Genomic DNA, 25,134 nt, shown 5'->3' on the forward strand with positions numbered 1-25,134 from the left:
GTTATCAGTGTAATTCACTGAGAGTACATCTGCTGGCTGGGCTGTGACCTCCACACTAGAAGAGGGAGTGGGTGTGTAACACTACAGGGTCATTGTTAAATCTCTCTCACTCCTACGGGAATCCGCTTCCTGCTGTGTGAGAGTGTGTGTATGTGTGTGCATGTGAGTGTGAGTCATCTCCAGGGTAAGCAAAGGTGGGGTGGGGTGTGTATGGGTAGGGATTAAGCTGATTTAAGAAAATTACAAATGAAAGATTAAGAATAATTCTCATGTGGCGTCTCATAATCATTTTTTAATCAGTGAGAGGGGTCAAAGAAAGGAGACAATGACAGAGGGACAATATGAGAGCAAAGATATGAGGAAGAGAAAAAGAGAAGAGGGTGTGAAGAGGGGTGGCAAGGTAAAAAGGATGGGAGCAGCAAAAGAAAAGGTTAGAGGGAATGAAGAAAAATGAATAACAACAAAGGAAATGCACGGAGATAAAAATAAATAAAAAACAATACCCAGATGGCATCAAATATATGAGACAAAACACATATAAATGAAAGTAAAAGATGAGCAGAAGAAATAAAAAAAGAACCTTGAGGGCAAATAAATCAAAAAGCTAAATGCTTTGTCACACCTTCTGCAGAAATGCCTTGTTTGCGTTTTAATTGCCGATTATTTAATTTTAATTATAGTATTACTCACCTAGACCAGATCCAAGAGCCGCTGCGGTTGCAGGATCTAGCTGGTACGGGTTAATCATCATCTGAGCATCTGGGCCACTGCTGCCTGCTGGGTTTTCCAGCTTTACACCTGCCAGGCCCATGTTTTGAGCCAGGTAGTACTGGTAGAGCTCTGCTTCAGCCGGGGCCAGGCCCATATGGAGGCTGTGTTGGATCTGCTTCATGTTCTGCTGCAGCAGCATCATGTTGTGCATGTGCTTCTCGCTAGTCATATGGATTCGCAAGTTACGTGCAACATTGGTCTCATAGTCACACACCTGTTGGAAGAAAGGTGGGATACATTTGACTTTTAAGGGTGTCTGACTATGCTAGTTTCATTATCATAATCAAGGCATTGTTTTACACTTATATAAAAATATAATAATAATTCATTTTATAATGAATTGTCCTAAATTTCTTTTAGTTCTACAATATTTGGACATGATGCTAGAATGTATGAACAACTCTGTTATATAATGACCAGAGGTCAGATGATGTGGCCAAGAAGACTAATAGACATGGTGACGCTCAGGGGAATAATAACAATAGTCTTATTACTACCACCGCGGTCCAATGACACTGTTGTTTCATTACCTCACAACGCCAAGTGGGCTTCTGTTTGGGCTTCGATGGCGAGGGTGCACCGCAGCCTCCACCAAGGCTGGCACTGGGCACAGGATTGGCATGGTTATGGTTGTGGTTGTATTGTACCTCAGTGCCACCGTTCTGGAGCGTTTGTACATTGTTCAAATGCTTGTCCGACTGCATGTGGATGCTTAGGTTGCCTTTGGTGGTGGTTGAGTAGTTGCATACCTAAAAGGTAAGAATTAATACAGGGTATGATATGCATGGTATTCATCATCTATATTGCGAAAATATAGTATAGGGTATGTTTCTATCAGCATATGTCCACCAAATCAAGTGATTAGTTTTTTGTTAAATCAAAGATCGAAGTTGGCTTATAAAACCTACACCAATACAATCAAAATTATCATAATTTGGACATTTCTGAAAGATAAAAAAGACAGATATAAACAGAAGTCCATAGAGATGGAAAATGAGATAGACAGACCTCACAGCGGAAAGGCTTGTATCCACAGGTATAGCTTTCGCCTCTGGCTAAACGAGGGTGAGGCTGTCCAGTGTGGCAGTATGCACATGATCCGCCAGACTCTGGATGTTTCTCCTTCATGTGGGCGTCCAGCGTCTGCTGATACTTGTAGTGCCAGTTACACTTGGGACACTTCAGCGTCTTGCAGGAGTTACGTGAATGCATCATCGTCATATGCCCTCCTAGAGACCGTGAAGATCCCAAGACTGTGTCACACTTGGGGCACTCCACCCCACTACCTGGGGACCCTTCCCCTGCACCAGGGGTACCAGGTGTCCCTGGAGTTCCAGGCGTACTGGGATTTCCTGTGTGTTGATACAGAGGTCCAGGACTCTCATCATCTCTGCGCAACATCATCATGTCAAGGGGGTGAGAGGATGGCGACGACCCATCCTGTCCTGCTAGAGCTTCACTGGTTGAGTCGTTGCTGCTTTCCCGCTCTCTGGTTGCTGCTAGGGCAGTGGACAGGCAGCTCTTCTCCATCTCCAGCTTCTCATATGCAGGCAGGGAGGAAAAGGAGGTGGATGCAGGGCCTTTGCTGTCACTGTTTAACTTTAGCACATTGTTGGAAAGGGGGGAAATACTTTGGTTTAAGATAGGGAATTCTTTGCTACTAGTGCTGTCGGTCCGCTGGCCTGTCATCGCCATGGTCTGCTCCTCCTCCTCATCTGCCTCCATTTCTACTCCACCACCATTGAAGTAAGCATCATCGTCCTGCTCTGGACTGTCTCCTCTAACTGCACTGGGCTCCCGCTTGACATGCGGGTACTGGCTCAGGTCCGGCCCATTGGGTTGCAAAGTGCATGTGTCCCTAACGTGGCCCTTGCAGTCACTATCAGAGTTCTGACATACCAGGTTACCAACAGTGGCAGCAGCAGAACTCCCACTGGGGGTTCTGTGAGCACCAGCCCCTCTCCCGAGGTTTGGGTTGGTCTCAGCCTTTGGCATGGTTTGGGTTCTAGGGATTTGGTCATTGGAGGAGCTGCTGGCACTGCCCTTCAGGAAGGCAAAACCTGCCTGAAGAGAATCGGTACTCTCCCCACTACTGTGGAAAGCATTCCACAAACCGCGGAGCCCCGTGTCTGGCCCTAGGAAGTTGGCAGGTGTGGGAAATTGGGGTAGCACAGAGTTGGGGGGGTTTTTTGGTTCCAGAAAGCTTATAAGAGGTTCTTTGTCCTTGCCGATGCCCTGGATGATGGCAGATACATGCTTGTTGCTGAGCAGCTTCTGCTCCTGATCATTCAGGGTCATACGGTGGTCATGGACAGCATGTGTCACAAAGGAACGGCTGTAGCCAAAAGACAGCTTGCACAGAAAACACATCAGCACAGGCTTCCGCCGCCCATCGGCCACACAGCCCTCAAACTTGGACAAGTCCACATTGTTAGGGACATCTTTGGACACACAGGAGTTTTTGGCTGCACCATCCGCCTTCAAATAGTCTTTGTCGTTCTTGTGGCGGAGGTCATAGACACGAAAACTGTGCAACACGGGACCAGTGCCCGCCAGCCCTCCAGCTGAGGTATTTGGGAAGGAGGGGTGGTCGGCCACTAGGGGGTTGTTTCCCAGGGATGAAGCGATGTGGAAGGTGTTGATGATCTGGGGGTAGAAGGACATGGGTGCAGCGGGCAACTCCAAACGCTCTCCCCTTGGGCTCAGGCCACTCTGGCCACTGCTGACCTGGGCATTGGGGAAGGTCTGGGGGCACAGCAGGCCCCTGAATTGGAGAGGCCCAGAGATTCCCCCCTGGTTACCACACTGCTCTTTGGCGTCCTCCATGATGAAGGCAGAGCCATCGGGCTGGTAGATGATCTCGCCGCTCAGGTTCTCCACATCACTATCCTCTTCCATCTCCATCTCACTGTACATTTCTCCCACTTCGGCAGAACCCACCTCACGTTCTCCTTCATCTTCACTCTCCTCCCCTAACATCCCTTCTACCTCCTCACCCTCCTCATGACCTCCAGTGGTAGGCAGGCGGGCGTTGGGGCAGTGGTGCTCCATGTATTTTTGTAAACTGGAAAAGGAAAGAGAACATTCGTTGCAGGGGATCTCCTTTGCCGGTGCCACAGGAGATGTGGCAGGGGCAGAACAGTCCGAACCCAAAGCTGCTCCTCCTCCTCCTGGTAAAGTCCCGGTAACACTCCCTGTGTTACCAGTAGTAAAGCTTTCTCCCCGACTCTGTTCAGGTACAGGGCCGGTGGTTGCACTGACATTGGTGGGGGTAGAGGTGGACCTCAGCGGGCTCACAGCAGGCTCTCCAAGGCCATGCTCTGGCTCTCCAATGGCAGCAGGCGACAATTGGTTGTTGTTGTTGTTGGCGGCGTTGTTGCTGTTGGCGACACTGATCTCCATGGCAATGACGGAGTTGTCCTCAGCAGCAGCGTCCAGCCTCTGGCCACCATGTTCCTGCTGCCGTGATGACACCATAGGGGGAGAGTCACAAGTTGCCATGACGACCACTACATAGGGATCTCATCTCATCCAACCTAACAGGGACCTGAGTTGGGAAAGACAGAAATGAAAAAGGACAATAATTAGTAAATTGTGCTGTTCAACTACCATAGTGTCCAACAGCAGATAATCTTGACTAATAATTCTAAACCACTGTTAACTTTGTTTCAATTAACTCCAACGTACTCTCACCCCACATTCAACCTCGTACTAACGCTATTGCCAACCTCATTAGGATCAGACTCATTTTTCAAGCACAGGTTAGTGATTTCAATATCGCATATGCAACAACTCTACAACATCTCTATATAGCCTCCCATCTTCCAGAACAAAAATCCAAGTGTTATACAGCTAGCACCATGAAAACCTTTGAAAAGTGGAGAAAGGTTTTATCTCTTATTGGCCCCAGGAACTAGTGCTTGGAAACAGGGTTAATAAATGAATGATGCAGCTTCCATGACAGCTAGCAGTAGGAAAGTTTATAGGAATAACTCAATTATCTAGTAAATATACTCTTTGATCGACATACCACTGTGCAACACTGTAAGCCTCTGTTTTGTCCTGTTTGTTGAACTATTATGATATCAGGCTGGAACAAGCTAGCTTTGCATATGCTTATATTATGTACAAATCAACTAACAAACAGAGGTTAGATTATAATTCCTTAAATCTATAGAATAAGGTATATGTAGAACAGTTTTTAGCATATTCCTCTAAGAGGAAGGGTGAATAAGAATTAGAAGAGCCTTTAATTGTTGGCCAATTCAGCCTGGGCATGTTCTTACAACTCAGGAGTGGCTAATTAGGGAACAAGTTATTAATGCCCTGAAGGTATGACTTTGTGTGGACCAGGCAAGTATGAAACTATATATTGTCATGCAGGTCAGGAAAGGTAGAATTAAGAAATAACTACAGTATTTACACTCATAACATGTGTATATTTTCATATAGTAGCCATAAATGAAAGAGAGAGAGAGAGAGAAATAGAGAGAGAAAGGGAGCGAGAGAAGGAGAAAGAGAATGAGCTACCATGAAGAATGGTGTTTGGCATACCAGTGAGATGTTATCAATCCTGGGTGGCTGCCCATCTCTCAACTGCTCACTACTTCAATCTCTTGGCTTTCCACAACAAGCCACAAATACGAACGCAAAGAAACACACAAATGGTTACACCAAAAAAGCCTCCTAAACCCACAAACTCACAGTAATATAATTTTGTTTTGAATTAATTTCTCATCACCTACTCTATGCTTGAGAACTGAAGCGTCATTCCTTGGAAGAAACTGCTTTCTTGCTTAACTAAATGCAACAAATGAGCTAGTTGTGCAAGCCAGTTTTTTCACTTGATACAGTACCAGCAACTTTGAGATGCTTACGTGTAAATGAGCTGGCATTAAAAGAAAGCTTTAAAGAGCCATGTTAACCTTTAACCCAATCCACCTGCTGCTTAATTCTCCCTCGCTTTTCCTACAACTCCCTCCCCCTCACAACAAAGCTACAAAGCAATTAGAGGATTAATCTGCAACAATCCAGGGCCAAACAAAGCCTGTGGGAGGGACAGTAAACGTGTGATGAATGAAATCAAACATGTGTGTGAGTATGTTTGTGGGTGCATGCATGTGTGTGTGTGTGCTTGCATTTGTGTGTGTGTGTGTGTGTGTGTGCACGCGCTATAATCAGGTCTAATCTGACATATCCCAGAGATGATTCCATGGGGACTAGTGATAGATTAAAAGGGCTGAATGATGTTTTCTCTCTCTGTTTTACTCCGTCTATCTATTCGTGAGATTAAAGAAACATTCCTAAGGAGCAGAAAATGAGTGCCAGTGCTTCTCTGCTCAGCATGGTTTGTGGCACAAGGCCGGAGGTAGACCTGTGAGGTCATGTTAGGGTAAAGAGTAGTTCTAGAGCAAACATTGTTATTTTTTTCACATCTTTACAAGAATCTTAATAGAGTGAATATTTATGTGCCAAAAATGTTCAACTTGAAAAATGTGTTTAGTAAACATTGTACATTTCTGTGGCCTATACCTAGCTTCACTATCCTGATGCAGTACAATCCAACCAACTGTTTGATCAAGAAAATTCTAAACAAATAGAACACTTTATCTGATTTAATTTCTAACAAAAGAAATTGTTTGCCAAAGGCACAGATCCTAAAGATAGCAACTCTGGTTTTTGACACACCTATACATAAACACATATGTCTCCAGGTTTACTCACAAGAATGGTATTAACACACACACACATTCTGAGCCTGTTTCACCACAAATGTCTTAATTGTAGGTAGATCTGTGATGCCTGTTTGACAGAGGAAGAACATAAAATGACTTTGGCTGTAGGAAAAAACGAAGAAGATAAAGGATCTGCTACATCCACTTAAACGACAGTTTAGTCATTGTATTACCATAAATCCTCCATTACGCTCACCGTAGTGCCAAAACAACACAGTGGACTTCTTCCTGCAGTCAAACATACATACTTCAGTTTTACAACAGTGTGCCTCTTACCAAGGTGTGTCTTGAATGTGATTGAGGTTAAAGCTGTTCAGAAGCAGTGGGTTTGAGAGCTAATGTGACGCATAAGACAGGATTTACTATTTGTCACTGGTGTCATTTCACTGCTTATATCATTGGGGAGCAACCCCTTTGAATTGTCGCTCGGACATAAAACACTGAGGTTTATGAATCATGCATCTCCGAACACTTTAAGTATGGAATTATGTCTTGTGGATAAGCCAATGTGTTAAAGCACTTGGCACTGAGATATGACCATTAAAACTAGCAGGTTAGCAGCTGTTTACAAATGTGCTGCCTGCCAACAATAACATAAGTCTTTTTTCAAATTGTATTAGTGATTATAATTGAAGCCCCAATAAAATCTTGTACGGATCAGTTTGATAACTTGTAATCAGCTGATTACCTGACCTCAAAAACAAAAAAAAGAAGAAATACCTCCCATGCTTCATTTTGCCCTATTCCCCAGGCTCTGCACCTTTCAGCACAGTGGTGCCCACTTCTGTTTCTTTTAAGACAGATCATGTTACTGCTAGGTAGGAAATCTCCCCCCCACTCCCCCCACCCCCCACCCCCCACTGGCTTCCTTCGCTCTGCTAACCAACCACACTACTTTCATTTGAAAAAGAGCGATAGGTTTTTCCACACCGCAGAAACAGTTCCCTTCTTTTAACAGAAGAACAAAAGATATGGCCTGAGCCACTCCTACCTCTGTTTTTTAATTAAGCATGTCCCCTTGCTTTCACACACATGCACACGGACGCAGGCTCATAGAAAACACACACATACACAAACAAACACATACACTGAGGTAATTAAAGTGGCAGATCAGATCCAGTGAAAGGCAAATAATAGCCCAGGAATGCCTGGTTTGGACACTGCTAGTTCTGATGGGAGAAAGGGTCTCAGAGACTCTTTTGCCCATTGTTTTTCTCCCCCCTCCCCTCTTCTCTCCTCCATCTGCTTTTCAGTAGCTCCCTGAGAGACAGAGGCAGTCTAAAGCAGGGGATTTCTCCACTTTTTTTCAAACTTTTCTCCTCTCTCTTACTCGGTTAAAAGCACTTCCGGTTTTGATGGGAGTTGGATCCTGTATCTACCATTAAGGCCACAACTGCCTTTGTGAGGCCCATGTCAAGTAGTTATAAATGTTCTGATAATACACAAAGTGTTACAGCAATATGTCCACAGTGCAGACCTGAGTTACTGAGCTTCTGGTGATGTCAGGGTCTCCTCCTGCTTCTGTCCTCCGGTCTGACTATCATGCATTAGCCACAGATGCAGCCTGTTAAATGCCAAACCTGTAATTACAGCGTCGCCACACCGCCGTCTTTGTTTACACAGGGATCTTTTAGGTTAAAATTCTTCATCACGAGCTGTCCGATATCCTAATGCAAGGGCAGACAGCGCTGTTAATACTGCCGCGCATATTTACAAGATCTGTAAACACTGGTATTAGGCAGATCTGTGCTTTGGGATGTGTTCTAAAATGTTTCTTTCCTCTCTACTCGTCAAAATGTTTGGATACATATGTAAGCACAGCCAATAACTAATGAAATTAAATCCAGACTGAAGCTTTAAGATGACCCATGAAAGCTTGTAAAGTCAAACAACAAAGTCAGAAGACAGCGTGAGACTATGGCTCTGTGTCCATTCCTTGAGGTCTCCTAGAAGGTCATCTCTGTCTCGGCATGTGGCCCCTCAGTCTAACACCAAATCTTCTATCAAAATGTCACCAAGCGTTAGCCAAAGACAAAGGCGAAGGGCACTGTGAAAGCCTGTGCATCCATCTCCCACTGTCAGTGCCATGAATAGGCCTACTCTGGTCTAATTAGACCTGTTTATTTGTTGCCATGCAGAAATGGAGGGATGAAAAACGAAATGGATAAAGGAGGAGGGGAGTTATCTCTTTCCGCACAATGCAAGAGGAGCTTCGGCTGCCATCAAAGAGTACTGATGCATCCGTGCAAAAACACATATAAACACATGCAGACAATCACAGAGGAGGGCCTAATACTCTCTGTTTAAAGTCTTAAAAGGGAGGACAGAGGGAGAAAATTGCAAAAGGATGAGAGGGGGAGGGCTTTTGCGTGACCAAGTGGTTTTTTTCTTCTTTACTTCTTAATCTCACAGAGGGTTTTCATGCAGCCCTTGTTTGTTGCCTGGAGGTGTAATATTAGACCCTCGATGCACTAGATCTCCCTGATACCCCCCACACCCTTTTCTGTGTGCCTGTCCTCTTCCCTGTGTCTCCCTTGTAAGCAAAGGCCTTCATTACCCAAAGACACCTTATCATTATAGCAAGGCACGGCCCATACACCTAAAGCAAGCTCAACTCCATTTAGCACAGGAATATTGTTCAACAAATTACCTACTCTGCTAAAAAAATGCCTTTTAGCAAATCAAAATCAGAATTACGCCGACATCAGCAATGATCTCGGATTGTAGAAGGAGGCCAAGAATGGGGAGAAAATGTCGTGGAGGAGCGGGAACCAAGTTAATAGAGAAATGTAGAGAACAGAAGTGGCCTTTTTCTTTTCTTTTTCCAGAGTAGGTATGCAGGTTCTATCCCTCAGGTTGATGACAAGTAAATTGGCCCTTATTGGTTGCTCAGGTAACATACACCCAACTGCCCTCAGGTGCTTACCTGATATTTCTTTGTTAAGAGAAAAATATATATCTGGGTGACCTTGGAAATAATCAGCAAAATATGAGACGAGAGTGTCAGGATACAAAAATAGTCAAGTATGCAAAAACAAAGTTGTTGACCAAGTAAGAACAAATAGTGAACCCAGGGGCCATGTTTGTCTTTTCCTCTCTCTCAGAGTAACACGAGAATCATATCACTCAAGCCACAGATGGGTCCCAAAATCTGATTTAGGATCAGATTACACCAGCCCCCATCCCAAACTTAAAGCAGGAGGTGAACACACACTATCATGTCCTCCAGTCACTGCTTAGAGACAACAATCTCCAAGACTTGAGGACATCCTATTGAGTTTAGAGCCCAGTTAAATGTATTTCTGTTAAACAGTTTTTTTCATGTGTATCCCAGGTCAATGTCAGTGTGTATATTCTGCTCGTCCAGTTTCATAGGGTCACAGTTTAATGGATTAAAGACAACTTTGACTAGCTTTAACATTTTTACAAATGGACTTTGGGCTTACACAGTCCAATCTAAATATATGCACAAGTCTCATGCCTTTGAAGAGGCGATATTTCAAACTAAACTCAAACTGAAACATGAAAATAAACAGTCAGACACTGCTGGGTCGCAGTCACCAATTGCTGCCCTTGCTAAAGATTTTTTTCCAGCATCAAAGGCAAAGCCAATCTACATGGCTAATGCTTCCAATTCTTTACTCCCCTTCCTCAAACTCAAAACAGAAAAGACCAAGGGGAGTGAAACAAATGGGGATTTTTCTTTTGCCGGCAATCTGGAAACACTCTCTAGTTAATTAGGGTTGATTGGAAATGAACCGCACAAACAAAGGGCAGCCTATGCACTGACTATTATGGCCGTGCACGCGTGCACAGGGGGGGTACTACAAGCACCTTAGAAGTGCACGCTGGTAGAAGCTCCACTTTCTCGTCTCTTCCCCTCGCTCTCTTTACCCCCACCACCTCCACCCTCGAGATTAAGGGAAAGCACCAGCAAAGAATGTGTGACGACCTCCACTGCCACAGAGCAAAACTTTCAGCCCCTGACGCCACAAAAGGCAAGAAGGTAATTAAGTTTGAAAGAATAGAAGCACTGCCACAAACAAAGCACCAGTGTCCATGGGGAGGGGTGGGGTGGAGGGGGGGTATATGTGTGTGCGTACAGGGGGGTGAGGCAGAAAAGCCATTAACATTCAATGGCCGGGTAAGAGAGAGGAAGGAGGGCAAAGGGGAACTGAGGATGCCATTCTCTCTCTCTGTGCTTCTCCCTGTCTTTCTCTATCTCAGCACGACTTGTCTGTCCGTTCTTTTTATTTATCTCTCTTCTTTTTATTTTCTCTCAATCGCCCTCACATCTGGGTTGGACCCCCCGTGCCCTCCCCAAATCACCCTTCACTACACCGCACCAGATCGTCAATGCTCTTTTTGGCCCCTTCGCTGTTCCTTGTTGTTGCTCCCCATGTGAGGGGTTGCCCCCTACAGACATACGCACACACAACTTTTTTATTGTAATTCTAGCTCTTGATTGTCTGTTTTTCAAGGCAACTTTGACACTTTGCATATGCTGAAGCTTGAGGACAGAGCTATCAAACTGTGATGCACACACAGCATCCCTGTTGGTAACCACCTGAGAGTGCTAAGAGATAATTAGGTTACCATCGCACACATTCAAATTCAGACACACGGACACATGGACCTCGCGACGTACAAACAAAAAACATACACAGGGAGCTTTCATCTTTTTCCCTCTTTTTTTGCCACATCTCCAGCAAAGCAGTTTAACTCAATTAGTAAAGAATGTCATTTTATTTACAGACTCCCAAGTAACTCCAAACACACACTCGCACACCCAGAGACTCACACAGTGTAAGCAAACTATCCTTCTCCCACGTGGTTGGAGCTAAGAAAGAAGTATTCATTGCTCTTGCATGTGTGTCGGCCTGTGTCTGTGACTGTGTCTGTGACTGTGTGTGTGTGTGTGTGTGTGTGTGTGCATGTGTGTTCTGACAGTGGAAAGATCATGAGACACATTTACGTCAGATGAGTGAATAAGACAAACCACTGGTAATTTCAATGATTCTTTTGAATAGAGAAGATGGTGTTCAAAGTCAGGGAGAAAAATGAAAGGTAAGTAAGCAAGAACTAATTAGCGCAAATTTAGTTTGTGCACGTGTTGCACATCTACCGTCCATCTCTATTTCTACACAGATGAGGAGAGCAAGTCACCAACTAATTGTGGTTTTGTTGCATTGTGCGTCTACTAATCTGCCTCTCTTTGTCTCTGCATCTCACCAGAGACATGGATTAGTGCTAAAATGATGACTGCTTAATCCTTGATTTGTCTGTGCTAAATAAATATTAATCTGGCCTGCTCATCGTGCTGGTGAGGTACAACATATACAATATGAAAGGGCTTAGCTGTTACATAAATCACAGCCTTATCCTTTGGATGAGGCAAAAGCATGAGACCATGCACACAGAGACACACTCCCCTTTGCAATAACATAGCAAGTCCAAGGGGGTGGCAGGGTGGGATTATTTGCCAAGAGAAATTAATAATCCCATTAAATATAAAACCTAAAAAAAAAATTCTGGTCTCTAAAAAAGTGTTTTTTTTATCAGGGTGTGTAGATGCACATAATTCTATATCACCCCAGGAAAGGGAAAAAACAAATATCACTCATTTGTGTTGATTCAGACCCCTCTCTTTTTCTCAGTCCGACTCTCAGCAGGTTTGTTTAGAAAAAAATACTGCTGAGAACATGACAAATGAAAGCTACCATTGCTGGACTCTCTCTCTCTCTCTCCCCCCCCCCCCCTCACACACACACACACATAAATTGACATGGCCGTGGTGGTGCAGCGCAGAAGAGGTTAGGCAAACATTGTCCACGTCAGTCAAGGATAGCACACACTCACAGACACAGAGAGCAGTCTCTGACGCAGGCATTTCACATCAACCTGGCAAAATATAAGCGTCTGGTTATACTGAATCAACGACCGTGAGCCTCCGATTCTCTGCTTTTTGTAAACTGTGATATCTGCAACTTTTGTTAAACAACTTGTACGTGTATACTCTTGATATACTCTTAAAATACTTGCCTCGTCACAGACGCAGCGGTCGGAAATTAAGAGCATGTAGTACTTTTCCAGCACTGAAATCAGTTTTGCAAGAGCACTACGTCCTGCAGATATTTTGGAACCTATTATTAAGCATCGCAAACTAATGTAGCAACTCCGTTTACTTGTTGCCTCACATTCATTCCTTTTTAGGAAAGGAAAAGAAATGTCACAAATGTTACCCTATTTGGTGAAAGATGGCTATCTATATCAAGTGACCGAGAAACAGGCCAGAAGTACAGCTAGTGATAGGATAGCACATATAAGTCAACGCATTGCACCACAGCAGTGAGGTTGCTGGCTTTCTGAAATGCTAGTCATTACTCTATTATGGTCTGAACAGGCAGGGACATCTTGTCTCTCTATTGTGTTAAAGTCAGCTGATTTATGTTTGCCTAACCTGTGCTTATCTGTGCAATTACACTGTAAAGTACAAGAGGGGAGGACATAAGAGAAGAGAACATCTGCTTTTACATCTCACAGAGACACCTTTCTTACTGTGCAGACACTTCTCCGGCATGGCAACCGAACCATCCACTTCTTCTCCAGGGGTAACAATAAAGTTTAAAGTTCAAACCCCCATTGATTTCTGAAGATGATACTCGGCGGGACACAAGCCCTGTTATTATTTTCATAAACATAATCATAGGGCAGGTATCCTGACTGACGCCACAAGCTATGTGCCCCTCACATAAACATCTCCGAAGCACTTCTTTGACACGCCACAAAAAGACCATTAAGGTCTTGAGAATTTCAACAGGAAAATTGTGTGCCTTGCATAACGAAAAGCGTGCATAACAGATGAACACAAAATTAGGCACACTTGTGTTCCGAGATGAGAGCAGGCAGAAGGGATTTGTGGAAAAACACGCAAAACACAAACGCACACATACCTTTCGGCTTTCCAAGAGCTAGAATACTCGTGACAGGTCTAATTTCTGGACCCCGGGAATTACTAATTAACTTAAGCTTTAGGCTCTCTATTTAATTAGAGAGGTCTCCAAATGAACTTTAGACCAAAGCCATTTGCTTTTTAAACAAACCCCCTTTTTCTGACAGCTGTTGCGAGTTTGCCCTCTTCTCACAAAAACCACTAGGAAAGCACAGTTGTTTTTGATGTCATCGTAGGCGCTTTTACTAGTTACCATGGGAGGGAAGAAAGAGAATGAGGGGGATGAGCAATTGAGTTGAAAAGTGTACATGTTAATTGGATTTCACTACAAACAAACAACAGTCAGATGTAATTAGCATGGTTTTAGATTAGCACCATAACATTCTTTTATCAAATAAACATTGTGTCACGCAAATCCACCGACGGCCCACTGAGAGGGAACCAAGATGAAATTGGCCCATTACCTTGCCATTCGCTGCGGGAAATAACCACAATTTGATGTAAGAGACAAAACAACGTATTAAGATCTTTCTTGTCAAAAAAAAAAAAATCCCCCACTGTGTACTTCCTGTTAAATTATCAATGTGTCTATCTTTGTTTTCTCTTTTTTTTTTGCTGCATATATGTGTTGCATTGCCCATATTGTGACAACCAGGGCACTGTGGAGGTCGACGACAAGGCAGCAGAGGACAGTATCTCTCTTTTTCTATTTTTTTCTTCCTTTGCCCTCTCTATAACACACACACATAGACACAAAGATTATACTTGCGGTAATGCAAAGGCATATTCAAAGCTGTGTATATATTTTTGTATTACACATATAACCAGAAGGGGAAAGCAATCACAGTCTAGTCTTTTCATAAAATCTGCCACATTACAAATAGGTATAAGGATGAGTGTCTCCGACAAGCCAAAAGGAACACGAGACCATCCATCACCACATCTTGACACTTGTTTAGGGTATTGTGTGAAAGAAGAGGTCCATTCTTCAGCCATACTTTGCTTTTTTAACAATTCCTCCAAAGTCGTCTTATATCTTCTCATCTAAACTGGGATTAAACACTGCAAAACTCCCTTCTTTATTTAGTCTAGGGGTAGAGAGCTGATACATCAGTGAAACCGCTGACAAAACTGGCCCTGTTAATACCTACAATTTCATATACAAGAACATTCCTGCAACCGCTCTGCTCTTCTTCTTTACTGTCACAGAAAATAGGGAGTCTTCTTCTTTTTTTTTTTTAAAGCAAATAATTAAAGATTATTCCACGACTGGTGCCAGACCAGTAAAGAGAAAGGCAAAGCATGGGACTAATAGTGTTGACTGGAGCCTGTTTGGGGGAGTTGTGAAGACACATGCTTGCTTGCCTGTGTTAGATCAGACTGAAACTACATTGGAAAAGTTAAGATTGTATTTTTTAAATTCGGTATCTCTGTAGTTCCAAAAAGGTCCTGAGCAGTCATAATTGGTGTGGCCGTATGAGTGGTAATTTAATAATTGCCATCCTGCTAATGAAGTCACAGTAGATTATTATTATTATTATTATTATTATTATTATTATTATGGTCATTATTGTCATTATTATAATAACTGAGAAGGTCTTCTGGCAACTAAATTATTTGGTAAATTCTTCTCATGTCTCATTACACTGTTTGTTTAAACCCAGTCATGCATAATTAATCAGCCACTTATTCCCTGACAAGCCCTGCCAATGGCCTTGATATCCACATGTTATTACCTTCAGGAATACTACATGCCAATCATGTCGCGTAGAAGAAATACATGCATGCATGGGGAAGAGCACATGCTAACACACATACAAATAATATACCTGAACCGAAGAGAAAGTAAGGGTGATTTGATACACGTATTTTATTATTGTTATTTCATCTTCCCGAAGATTTTTTTTCTCTTTAATAATCAATGGTATTACAGCATCACTCTCTCCTCGTTGCTAAATGTTTTCCTTACGGTCTATTAATGCGACTTTGTCCTGTGACTGGGCTCTCTGCCTCTTCAATCCCCGCCTTTGTCTTTGGCCAACGAGGAGGGAGAATGTATCATTTGTCATGAGACCTCTTGTGCTTTTGTGGTGTATCTTTTCTAAAACCTGGAGGAACTTAGTCATTCATCAACTTTTCCCCTCTTCTTAACTCAGAGCTTGTCTTCTTAAGTTCTCTGTGGGTGAGGTAGCTGTGCATATATGTTTCTGGTTTTGTTATTACTTTGCCATCTTTTAAACCAATGAAATTACTTCTGAGAGCAAGTGATATAATGTGGCATATAACCTGTTGTACTGTGCCTTATTGTGTTGGTAGGTACAAGAGGGACAGCTCTTTCTAAAACAAAAGCTTGCTGAATGCTTTGTTGAATTTGTAAGATGAGGACGTTGAGGCCCTGACACGGACCTGAGGGCTGAGCAAGTGTCCTTCACAGTGACTGCATCAACAAGTATAGAGGACATAATGTCACAGGCTGAAAAGGTAGCTGCAGCTTCAATACGACAAAATCAGTGGAGTTACATATTACACGGATAATTAAGTAAAATATATATCAGTGAGGATAGCCCGGCCACTGTTTGCGATTAACTCTCATCTGTACTTGACTGCCATGCCACAGAAAGAAAAGAACATCCAGAGATGCAAATGAAAGACAAGACTGAAAGCAACCGAGAACATGAGACGGAGACACCAACAGTCATCCACAGAGAAAGCAAATCACGGAGTCAATACGCGAGACAGAGAGAAGCCTCATTTTGTCAGCAGCCTATTTATTTCGACCTAAACCTGAGTCTTAGCCAACCCCAGGGCCCACAGGACCTCAGATCAAACAGAAAGAGTATTCGAACACACGGCCCCAATTGTTCTTCCCCAGCACGCCCTTTCCACTTTGAAATGAAAAGAATAAACATATTATTCTAAATGAAACACCCAGACCCATGTTTTTCCATGGCTAATATCCTGTATGAGATGGCCAATGCAAAATAGGCAGTGGAGCCTGAGAACGGGACGGAGCACAGTGGGAAGAGAAAAATTCCCCTCTTTCTATTTTTCCCTTAAGAGACTGACGAAGGCCTTGTGAGAAGAGAGAGAGACATACATAGAGACATGACAGCGAGAGAGAAAAGGAGAGAGAGAGAGCGAGAGAGAGGGTAACGCAATCCTGACTGGCGCAGGACCAACAGCAACAAAAACATTTAGATAACGGCCCTCAATAATGAACCATTTCAATGAGGACAAAAATTACATTTCCTACAGATAACATGCCCCCTTCCCATAACAACGTAACCCACGTCACGCTCAACCGTGGTGCACTGGAGTATTATGTTAGGGGAGGGTTGTAGTAACTATAGTAGTATCCTTTTACCCCGCCAGAGACAGTTTACTGGTTGTAGGAACGTAGAGTTGGAGGAACTGGGAGAGACTGGGAGAAATATAGACCCTGTATGACAACTCGAATAGATTCCCTCGAAAAGCAACAAATCACTCCTCAACGAACTGAGCTATAACACCACTGGTGGCATGGCTCAAACGATTACCGATCTGCAATACACACTACAAGGGGCACTCAAAATAACACTCCACGTACACATAACCAAGGATCGCTGCGGCGCACTTGATCCTCACAGGTGGTGCAGGTCACAGCGAGAACACCATCCCCACCATCCCCATCCGCTAAGCACTCACTTCCTTTCATGTCAAAGTCTGTCAAGTTGTTGAGAGGGGAAGAGGCAAGAAAAGAGGAGATATAGCGTGGAAAGGAGGCAGAGAAAGAGAGAGGGAGTCTTTGTCCTCCTCCACTCAGCTCCAGCACGTTTCCTCCTCGGGTCTGGCCAGCATTAACATATGAAAGGCGAGGGAAGGCGTGCAAAAGGTCAAAGAAAGAGGATCCTGTCCAATGAGAGACAACAAAAACAGGCCACACCGGCTTTTGTGGCGTTCATGTTCTCCACTACCCAACCCCGCGGCCCTCCCTCGACCCGGGATCATTTCCATACGCCAGATGCAATAGCAATGATGACGGTTGATCATAAATTACTCACAAAGTCGAGTCGGGTCATATGGAAGTCACGGTGGCGATTTTAAGCTGCGTCACCACCCTTATGCCCCCACCTACCACGACCAGCAGAGCTCACACACACACACAAGCATTCACATAAAACATACCTGCCTTGCAACTCCACAGCTCCCTCTACCCAGACGATATCCGACCAAATCCTCAGTAAACATCTCAATAAAGGAAAATGTAAGAACGGTGTAGTTTGATTTGATCCATGAAAGCCGCTCCCTTCCTTCCATGTAAATGCTACCTGAGCCACATCCATCCACTACATAATTGCACGCTCCAGAGCTGTAGGGATGCAGTTTAGTGTGTACATGGAGGCTTAGGAAGCCAGAAGTGTACCACAGTTACTCTATTATCATACACATTGCCTCACATGACAGCTTCCATCAGCTGGCATCCAAACAAACAGCCCAAAACACCAGGCTGGTGTTTCCGGGGTCCTCTCCAGCAAACAGTGCTCTACCGGCAACAGCGGCCAGAGAGAGAGGGACTGGAGGGGAGAGAGGGAGGGAGAAAGAGAAGAGGGGTAGAGCATTTCATCTCTCTTTCATCTCTGTCACCCAGTCAAGCGTTCAATGCCCCATTCAGCGCCTGCCCAGCATTATGCAAAATAATGCTAATCCCTTTTCCCGTGCTTTCACACTTGTATAAACCGCCGTTCCTGCCTCTGAAAAGCAATTATATCAGTTTACATTCCTGTCAAAAAACAGGATTAGCTTGCGAGTACTAGTAGCACCAACTAGGCCCAATCTCTATCCACCTTTGGCAAGCGGGAAGCACAGAAAATTAAATGTTTGTCCACTCTCCTCCTTTAAAAAGAAAGTCCTGCTGCTTGGTTGGGGGCAGCTCTAAAGATGTGTTGTAATTAGATATTTGGATGGAGTGAAAAGCGGGGCTGAAAGTTTCAAAGGCAGAACTCCATGTCCCTGCTATTTTGGCCCAAGCTGTTATTTGCCAGAATATCAATGTCTTGTACAATAATCCAAAACAAATTCCGCGATGTCGCTACACAGGGCCATACCAGCCTCACAGACGGCAGTGTGCTGCACATGTGACACACACGACACACAGCTGAACTGTTGTCGGCCCGCCCGCCACATTGCCGCCACATGCGCAGAACCTTGCCAGTGCACGAGTGCACATGCAAACACACACACTGGACCGACAAGGAGATGGCAGAGCATTTTTTTAATATGCAAATGCTCGTACAAGCGGAACGTGTGTAAATAGGAGTCATTGTGTGCCGGACTAATCTGGACAGTCAGGCCTCTCTCTCTCTCTCTCCACTCTCATGTTTTTTTTTTAGGGGGGGGGGGGGAGTGAAGGATGCACCCCCATCCTAACTGACGACAGATCAGGGGACATTAGTCAGCACAATTAGCCAGGTCGTCATGGCGACTAATGAAATTTGGCAAAGCGGCCAGCCAGAGATTTAAATGAGCTATATAGCTGGTTATGTGCTAGCACGGGGGGCTGGCTGCTGGCTGGTTGCCTTACACACACCCATTATTCTTTTTTCTGCCGTGGTGGTACAATAGAGTCACTTGTATCTCAGCCGATACCCACCGGCGGTACAAGCTCGCCGCCTGACAATTTGCATATGTTAATATAATTAAGTGCTAATTACACTAAAAGTCGAATATTCACAAGTACCCTCCCTGGGAGCTACGATGGGGCTTGATCTCGTTCCAAGTCTTTAACCCTCCTCCTCCTCTCGCTCAGTGTGTGTGATAGAGAGAAAGTGTGTGTTTGTGGTGGTGCCCCAGGGCTGACAAAGGAAGCCCCCCCTCTCTGAGACATAATGCTGAGCTGTTGCGGACTTCTTAGCTTCTCCCCCTACAGGCCTCGCTGAGCCAGGAGACCTTGACATTACTCCTGCAGACCGTCACCTCTCACGAAACACACACACACACACACACACACACACACACACACACACACACACACACACACACACACACACACTACCTAACCATAAAGAGAATATCACACCTTGATCCATCAAAAATATTCAGCTGTTAGATAGCTCTTTGCATCAAAAACGACATGCTTTGAACAGTTGCATAATACATGTTGCATAAAACACTATCCATTAGAAACACAAAGAAGAAGTGTGAGAGAGACAACTCGGCCCCTCAGACTCAAATAATGATGATACAGCTCGGATGCATTCAAATTAAGAATGTATTTTTTACTTTTTAAATTCAACCACTCAACGTCTGTGTGAGGAGACTGCTGGATACGTTCAATATTGACTCTCCTCAAAGCTGGTGACCAGAACGATAGCAGTTATTTGAGCCATAGATAAGAGACAAAAATGATGGATGTGAGAGTGTGTGCAGGCCTGCCGTTTTGATAATGGAGGACAGGCGGTTGTGCTTTTCACATCGTAATGGCCGTGAATCAGGGAGGAAGCCAAGCGGTCGTGCTACAATTAGAGCTCTTTTGTGCCTCTTCCTCTGTCTCTTTCTCCCTCTCTTTCCGTGTTTTTACTCGCTGACACTCTCCCTATCGAGGGTATGTTAAAACAGTCTACTCTGCTGCAAAAGCTGAATGTGTGTGTACGGGGGTGGGTGGGGGGGTTGTGGGCTGAGTGGGGGAAAATTCACACTGTGCTGCTGCTGCTGGACACACACGTATACATGCATACACACACGCACCAGATGGTACAGGAAGGAGGATTAAATAAACACACATGCAGACACACACCTATTGGCAGACAGACACCGCTGTGTGCACTGTCCCTTAATGAAGGTCTATGGGGAGTCAAAGGGTCCAAGCTCATTTAGTTGACTATCAATGAGATGCAGTATTATGACTATGGTAATATGCTCCTCCCTTCCCCAATAATCATACACAGGTCATTGTGTCAGAGTGATTCATTTCTATCGCACACATACGCCAGATGTTATTACGCAGGAGAGTAAATCTCTGTCAATGGGCTTCTATGCACAAAAAAAGAGACAAAAAGTGGAGGAGAAAGAGAAAGAGAAAAAATATATTGTTATAGCAGTCCAGCTTGTGGTAAGCTATACTGTTCGCTGAAGCGTGACGGCTGGTAATACAGGTTTGGATGTAACTCTGTGTGTGTGTGTGTGTGTGTGTGTGTTTGAGGGGGAGAGCTCCCCTTCACTAATACCTGCTACTCGGATTACCATAGCGTCTTAAGTATTCAACCGGACTCATATTTTCCCTTTCTGCCCTTTGAGTCAAATTGGCTGTCTTTCCAGTGTAAAGCAGCGATACAGTCCTCTTTACTGAGGGCCTATGGAGGATCCACGAAGATGAACATTAAAATGCAGCGATAGCCTTGTTGCAAAGCTCCTCTCTATTTCTTTCTCTCTCCCTCTCCCTTTCCTGCAGCAAAGGCTTCTAAATCATCCAGCCTCCTCTATTAGACGGGAGACTTATTGAGGTAGAAACCATAAAAAATGAAGAAGGGAAATTTAATCCCTGAAATATTGATTTGCACATTAATATCAGATAGGCAGAGGGCAATCTAGCCGGGTGGAAATGACACATTGTCGACCCCTAGGAGAGGCCCGAGCCAATCTTCTTGCTGCATGTGTCTTGGGCCCAGGAGTTATAGGACAGACTCAGCCCCTGTCTCCCTCACTCTCCCCCTCTCCCATCTTCTCCTCCTCCGTACCCTCTCATCCCTCTCCCCCTCCACACTACCCCCCTCTATCTGCACCCTTAATGAAGGCTGCAATGCTGAAAATGCATTAGCTTTTAATAATCAAGGAGCATTTTCAAGCCAACAGCTATTGTCCTCCCAGGGCTGTCAGCCCATCTTTCACACTATATGTTTTTGTATCCATACCCTCGAATGCTACGGGTAAAATGAATGTTACAAGCTGCTTAACTAACATGCAGAGATATACACACCCAGCCTTTGATAGCACTGAGACACCACACACAGAAAAACAAAAACAAGAGGCCTGGGCTTATGCAAACAAAAAGCTCAGAAATTCTCTTATTTGCAAGACAATAAAGATAACATATAAATTGTGTTATTATAGAGTGAGACAATACCGCCGTTAACTGATGAAATGCACTGCAATTAGACAGGATTCACTTTTTATATATATTTTTAATCATAAGGCCTCGGCTGCATTTTTTAAAGTAAATCTGGGATTTTATGCAGATGCAATTAAATCATATGATTAAAAAGAAGATCCGGCCAATCCCCTACAAAAAAACGTCATTGTTCATATTTTAGGAATCTGTCAAATTGATCAGATTTTAATCACAATTAATTGATGGAAATCAAAAATGTTTTAATCAAATTGTCTAAGTAAATTTAAATATCAGCTAAGGTCTCTACATACAGTAATAATAATTAGAAAATAATAATAATATCAATAATAATAGAATTTCTGAATTCCCATTATTAAAACATGATAACGGTACGTATTTACGGTTAGAGATTCGACAGAAAACCCCGTATTTTGATTAAAAATGTAGGCTTACAGTCTGTCAATAGAAACCTGGACGCATTCAATAATCCAAAGCAATAAAAAAGAATAACACATTATTTTCGGGGATAAATACGCTCTGACATCCATATGTAAAAAGGCAGAAAAGCCGTGTATAAATACAGCGTTCTGTAAAAAGGTCGTCGACCCAGTGCACCGTTCATTTGTCTCTCCACGCGCACACACTCACTACACCGTTACATACCCGGGTTGGAGACTGACTGGCCCCCTTTGGCCCTGATGTTTTGTTTTTTCCTCCTGTGCGATCGATGTCCCCCCCTGTCACTGTCGCGTCCCAATCTAAGCCAAGTCTACCTACCAAAAAAAAAAAAAAAAAAAAACTGCCATCAGGGCACAAACATACCTGACAACTCCTACCTCTGCCATCTGGTTCCACTAAATTGATACAAACAACACCACTCGACAACTTAAAGAAGATGTTGCAAACCAGCGTCTATGGAAATTAAGAAAGAGAGAGAGAGAGAGATAGAGAGAATGTATTGAAGGGAATATTATAAACCCACCGACGCGAATGGGGACCGAGGGAAATGCAACGTATAGCCCACGGATGGAAGGTGGAAATAAACAAATGTGTCCCTCTGAAAAAACCACAACAGCGTATATGAGTTGTGATGTGTCACATGCCGGTGCGAAAGACACAACCAGGAGGTGGCTGGCTCCAAAGGGATTCGCCGTGCTCTCAGCAGCCCGACGATCGGGCTCCCTCCCTGGCGCCGCAGCCACCCACGCCTCGGTAAAGTGAGACTTCTTTCCGAGCGCTGCAGGTAGAGAGGACCGGCACACGTCCACTTCTCTCGGAACGATCGTGGAACAGAATGTATTACTTCGACCCGTGAACTAGATGCACATATGCACACGAAAGGAGGGGTCGGGGGGGATCGTGTCGGGAGACCGGTCGCCACTTCGGCCGTGAATGCCTGGAAGGTGCATGGAACCCGATGTGCTCAAAACTGGCGCTGAGCGCAGCGGTGCATCCGCATTATCTCTTCAACATCTGAGGGCTGGGGACCGAACAACATGAGTCGCCAGTGTGTGTGTGTGTGTGTGTGTGTGTGGGGGGGGGGGGGGGGGGTGGAGGGGTGTGTGTGTATGTGTGGGGGGGACATCAAGCCGGAGTCCTCGGCTGGAAACCAGCTCAAAGAGGACATGTCCGAGGGATCGCACTCCTGGAAAAAGGCAACACCACATCCGCACTGCAAAGCCACAAACCGGAGGGAAAAGGCTCGTCTCGTTACGGCTAACGTGGAGTGCTCAATGCATCTGTTCCGCCACGCAATCTCCGGAACAATAGTATAAACTTTGCAAAAGACCGGAATGGACGTGATGTGCCACAGCAGTAGCGCGGACACATGCGTGAGAACGCCTCCGACCCTGTCAGCCGCTCGGTTTAGAGTCAAAACTCCGGAGTGGCACTAACATCTCGATATCCGCCTTTATTCTGGACTAAAAACACACAACACCTGTTATCCGAACAGCCCCGATGTCAAAGATCCACCAACGAGATAGATAATCGATAACCGACCCCTACATTTAACACACACCCGAAACTACTCAATAAAAGTTAAAGGGAGAGGTGGAAAGGAAGAACAAAAAAACTTACTTTCTTCCCCCTCCAAAGCCGTCACCTCCGCTTCTCTCTTTGCTCTCGGGTTTTTAAAACAGTCACATCCAGCGGCTTGCGTAATTGGACAATCAAAACGTGGAAAAACAAGGAAAATTACAATAATCCTCCAACTTTATATTGGGAAAAGGGGGTAAAACCACAAATGTCAGGCGTTTGGAGAGCTATCCCTTATTTTGGTTCCGGTGGTGGTGAAACGACGTGTCGACGGGCTGCCTCGCAGCTTCTCTTGTGGACGGGGGTCGGGAAACGGAGGAAAGGAAATGAAAATCCGATATGTCTTTATTCTGCTAATTATTATCGTTTTAGCCCTGTTTAAAAAAATGGCTGATTAAGTTGAGTGCGCATGTCTTTGTGTGTCTATTTCCCGATATGCACTCTGGGAATGGGTAGAGAGACAGAGAGAGAGAGAGAGCGAATGAGAGAGAGAGAGAGAGGGAGGGAGCAAAAGAGAGACGGAGAGGGAGGGAGAGAGGAGAGAGGAGAGAAGTGTAATTAGTGAGTTGATCAACAGTCTCCACATTGCAAATGACGCGCACACGGAGCCCTGGCGGCCGCAGAGGTCTATGCGCGCAGAACAAAAAAAACCTTTTGTATGGTTTCTCTCCAAATCTCATGTAGAACAATGGACAACCGCTTCCTGCACACCAAACAGGCTGCACTCAGAGTTACTTACAAGTACTTAAGTAATCTTTTTCTGCAAAGGCAAGTTTTGCAGAGATGGATATTTCCGTGTCGAAACGCAACCCAGTTTCCCTTTATTCCCGATTTATAAAATACTCGATTAGTATCTTGTTCTGCCCGTGATGCTCATTTGTGTATTACATTGATTGTATTGATTATGGCACCACAGCTGGTTTACTTTTTCAAAGTTGCGCAGAAGGAAGTCTTGTTGTTCCATCAATATTAAAAAGTGACTTTCCATGAGACTTGGAACAATTTATTAAAATTATTGAACGAATTAGACTTTGTGGAATAACTCTTTTTTTTATCAGTAACGTGGCTGAAAAAGGGAACAAAAATCACCTTCGGGAGGGAATCAAAATCACACAAAAGTATTGTCGCGCATTAACACGGGCCTGCACACATACTATAACGTATTTATAGGTAACTGCATGCACGAAACGCGAAGTTTGGTCTACATATTGTATTCTCTATAATAATATGGTCGTGTTGTTCTTCTTGGATTGAGGATGATGTATTCGATCTATTGCATATATGCTACATATTAACGTCCGAGGTTAAAAAAACCAAAGCCACAAAGCATCACAGTAATCCACCACGAATTGTACAGTCATCACTGCCCTTTCGGGACCGCTGAGGCCCCGTGTGGGTTCAATAGAGCCACACTGCAAAATCCAATACAGGGTCACACCAAAATCCCCCTCTCTATTCAAAGCTCCATTCACTGGCGTTTACATTTAGTGTCGTTACAAAGTGCATCGCTCTGTTGGCCCTACATCATTTCAGTGCAACCCGTTTACTGTGTGTTT

General features: G+C 44.3%; 1 protein-coding gene across 1 annotated transcript in view; it reads right to left on the reverse strand.

The window, feature by feature from the left end:
• zfhx4 (zinc finger homeobox 4) overlaps positions 1-23,874 on the reverse strand; it is an 81,900-nt gene extending 58,026 nt beyond the window's left edge. The window contains exons 1-4 of the mRNA XM_056433829.1: positions 23,621-23,874; positions 1,780-4,318; positions 1,302-1,520; positions 691-985 (exon numbers count right to left, since the gene is read on the reverse strand). Of these exons, the coding sequence (XP_056289804.1) occupies positions 691-985; positions 1,302-1,520; positions 1,780-4,272 (3,007 nt within the window). The 5' untranslated portion in view covers positions 4,273-4,318; positions 23,621-23,874. The remainder of the gene's footprint in view (positions 1-690; positions 986-1,301; positions 1,521-1,779; positions 4,319-23,620) is intronic.
• Positions 23,875-25,134: the final 1,260 nt, after the last annotated feature.

The sequence above is a fragment of the Pseudoliparis swirei genome, chromosome 16 (genome assembly GCF_029220125.1).
Source record: "Pseudoliparis swirei isolate HS2019 ecotype Mariana Trench chromosome 16, NWPU_hadal_v1, whole genome shotgun sequence".
Taxonomy (NCBI): domain Eukaryota; kingdom Metazoa; phylum Chordata; class Actinopteri; order Perciformes; family Liparidae; genus Pseudoliparis; species Pseudoliparis swirei.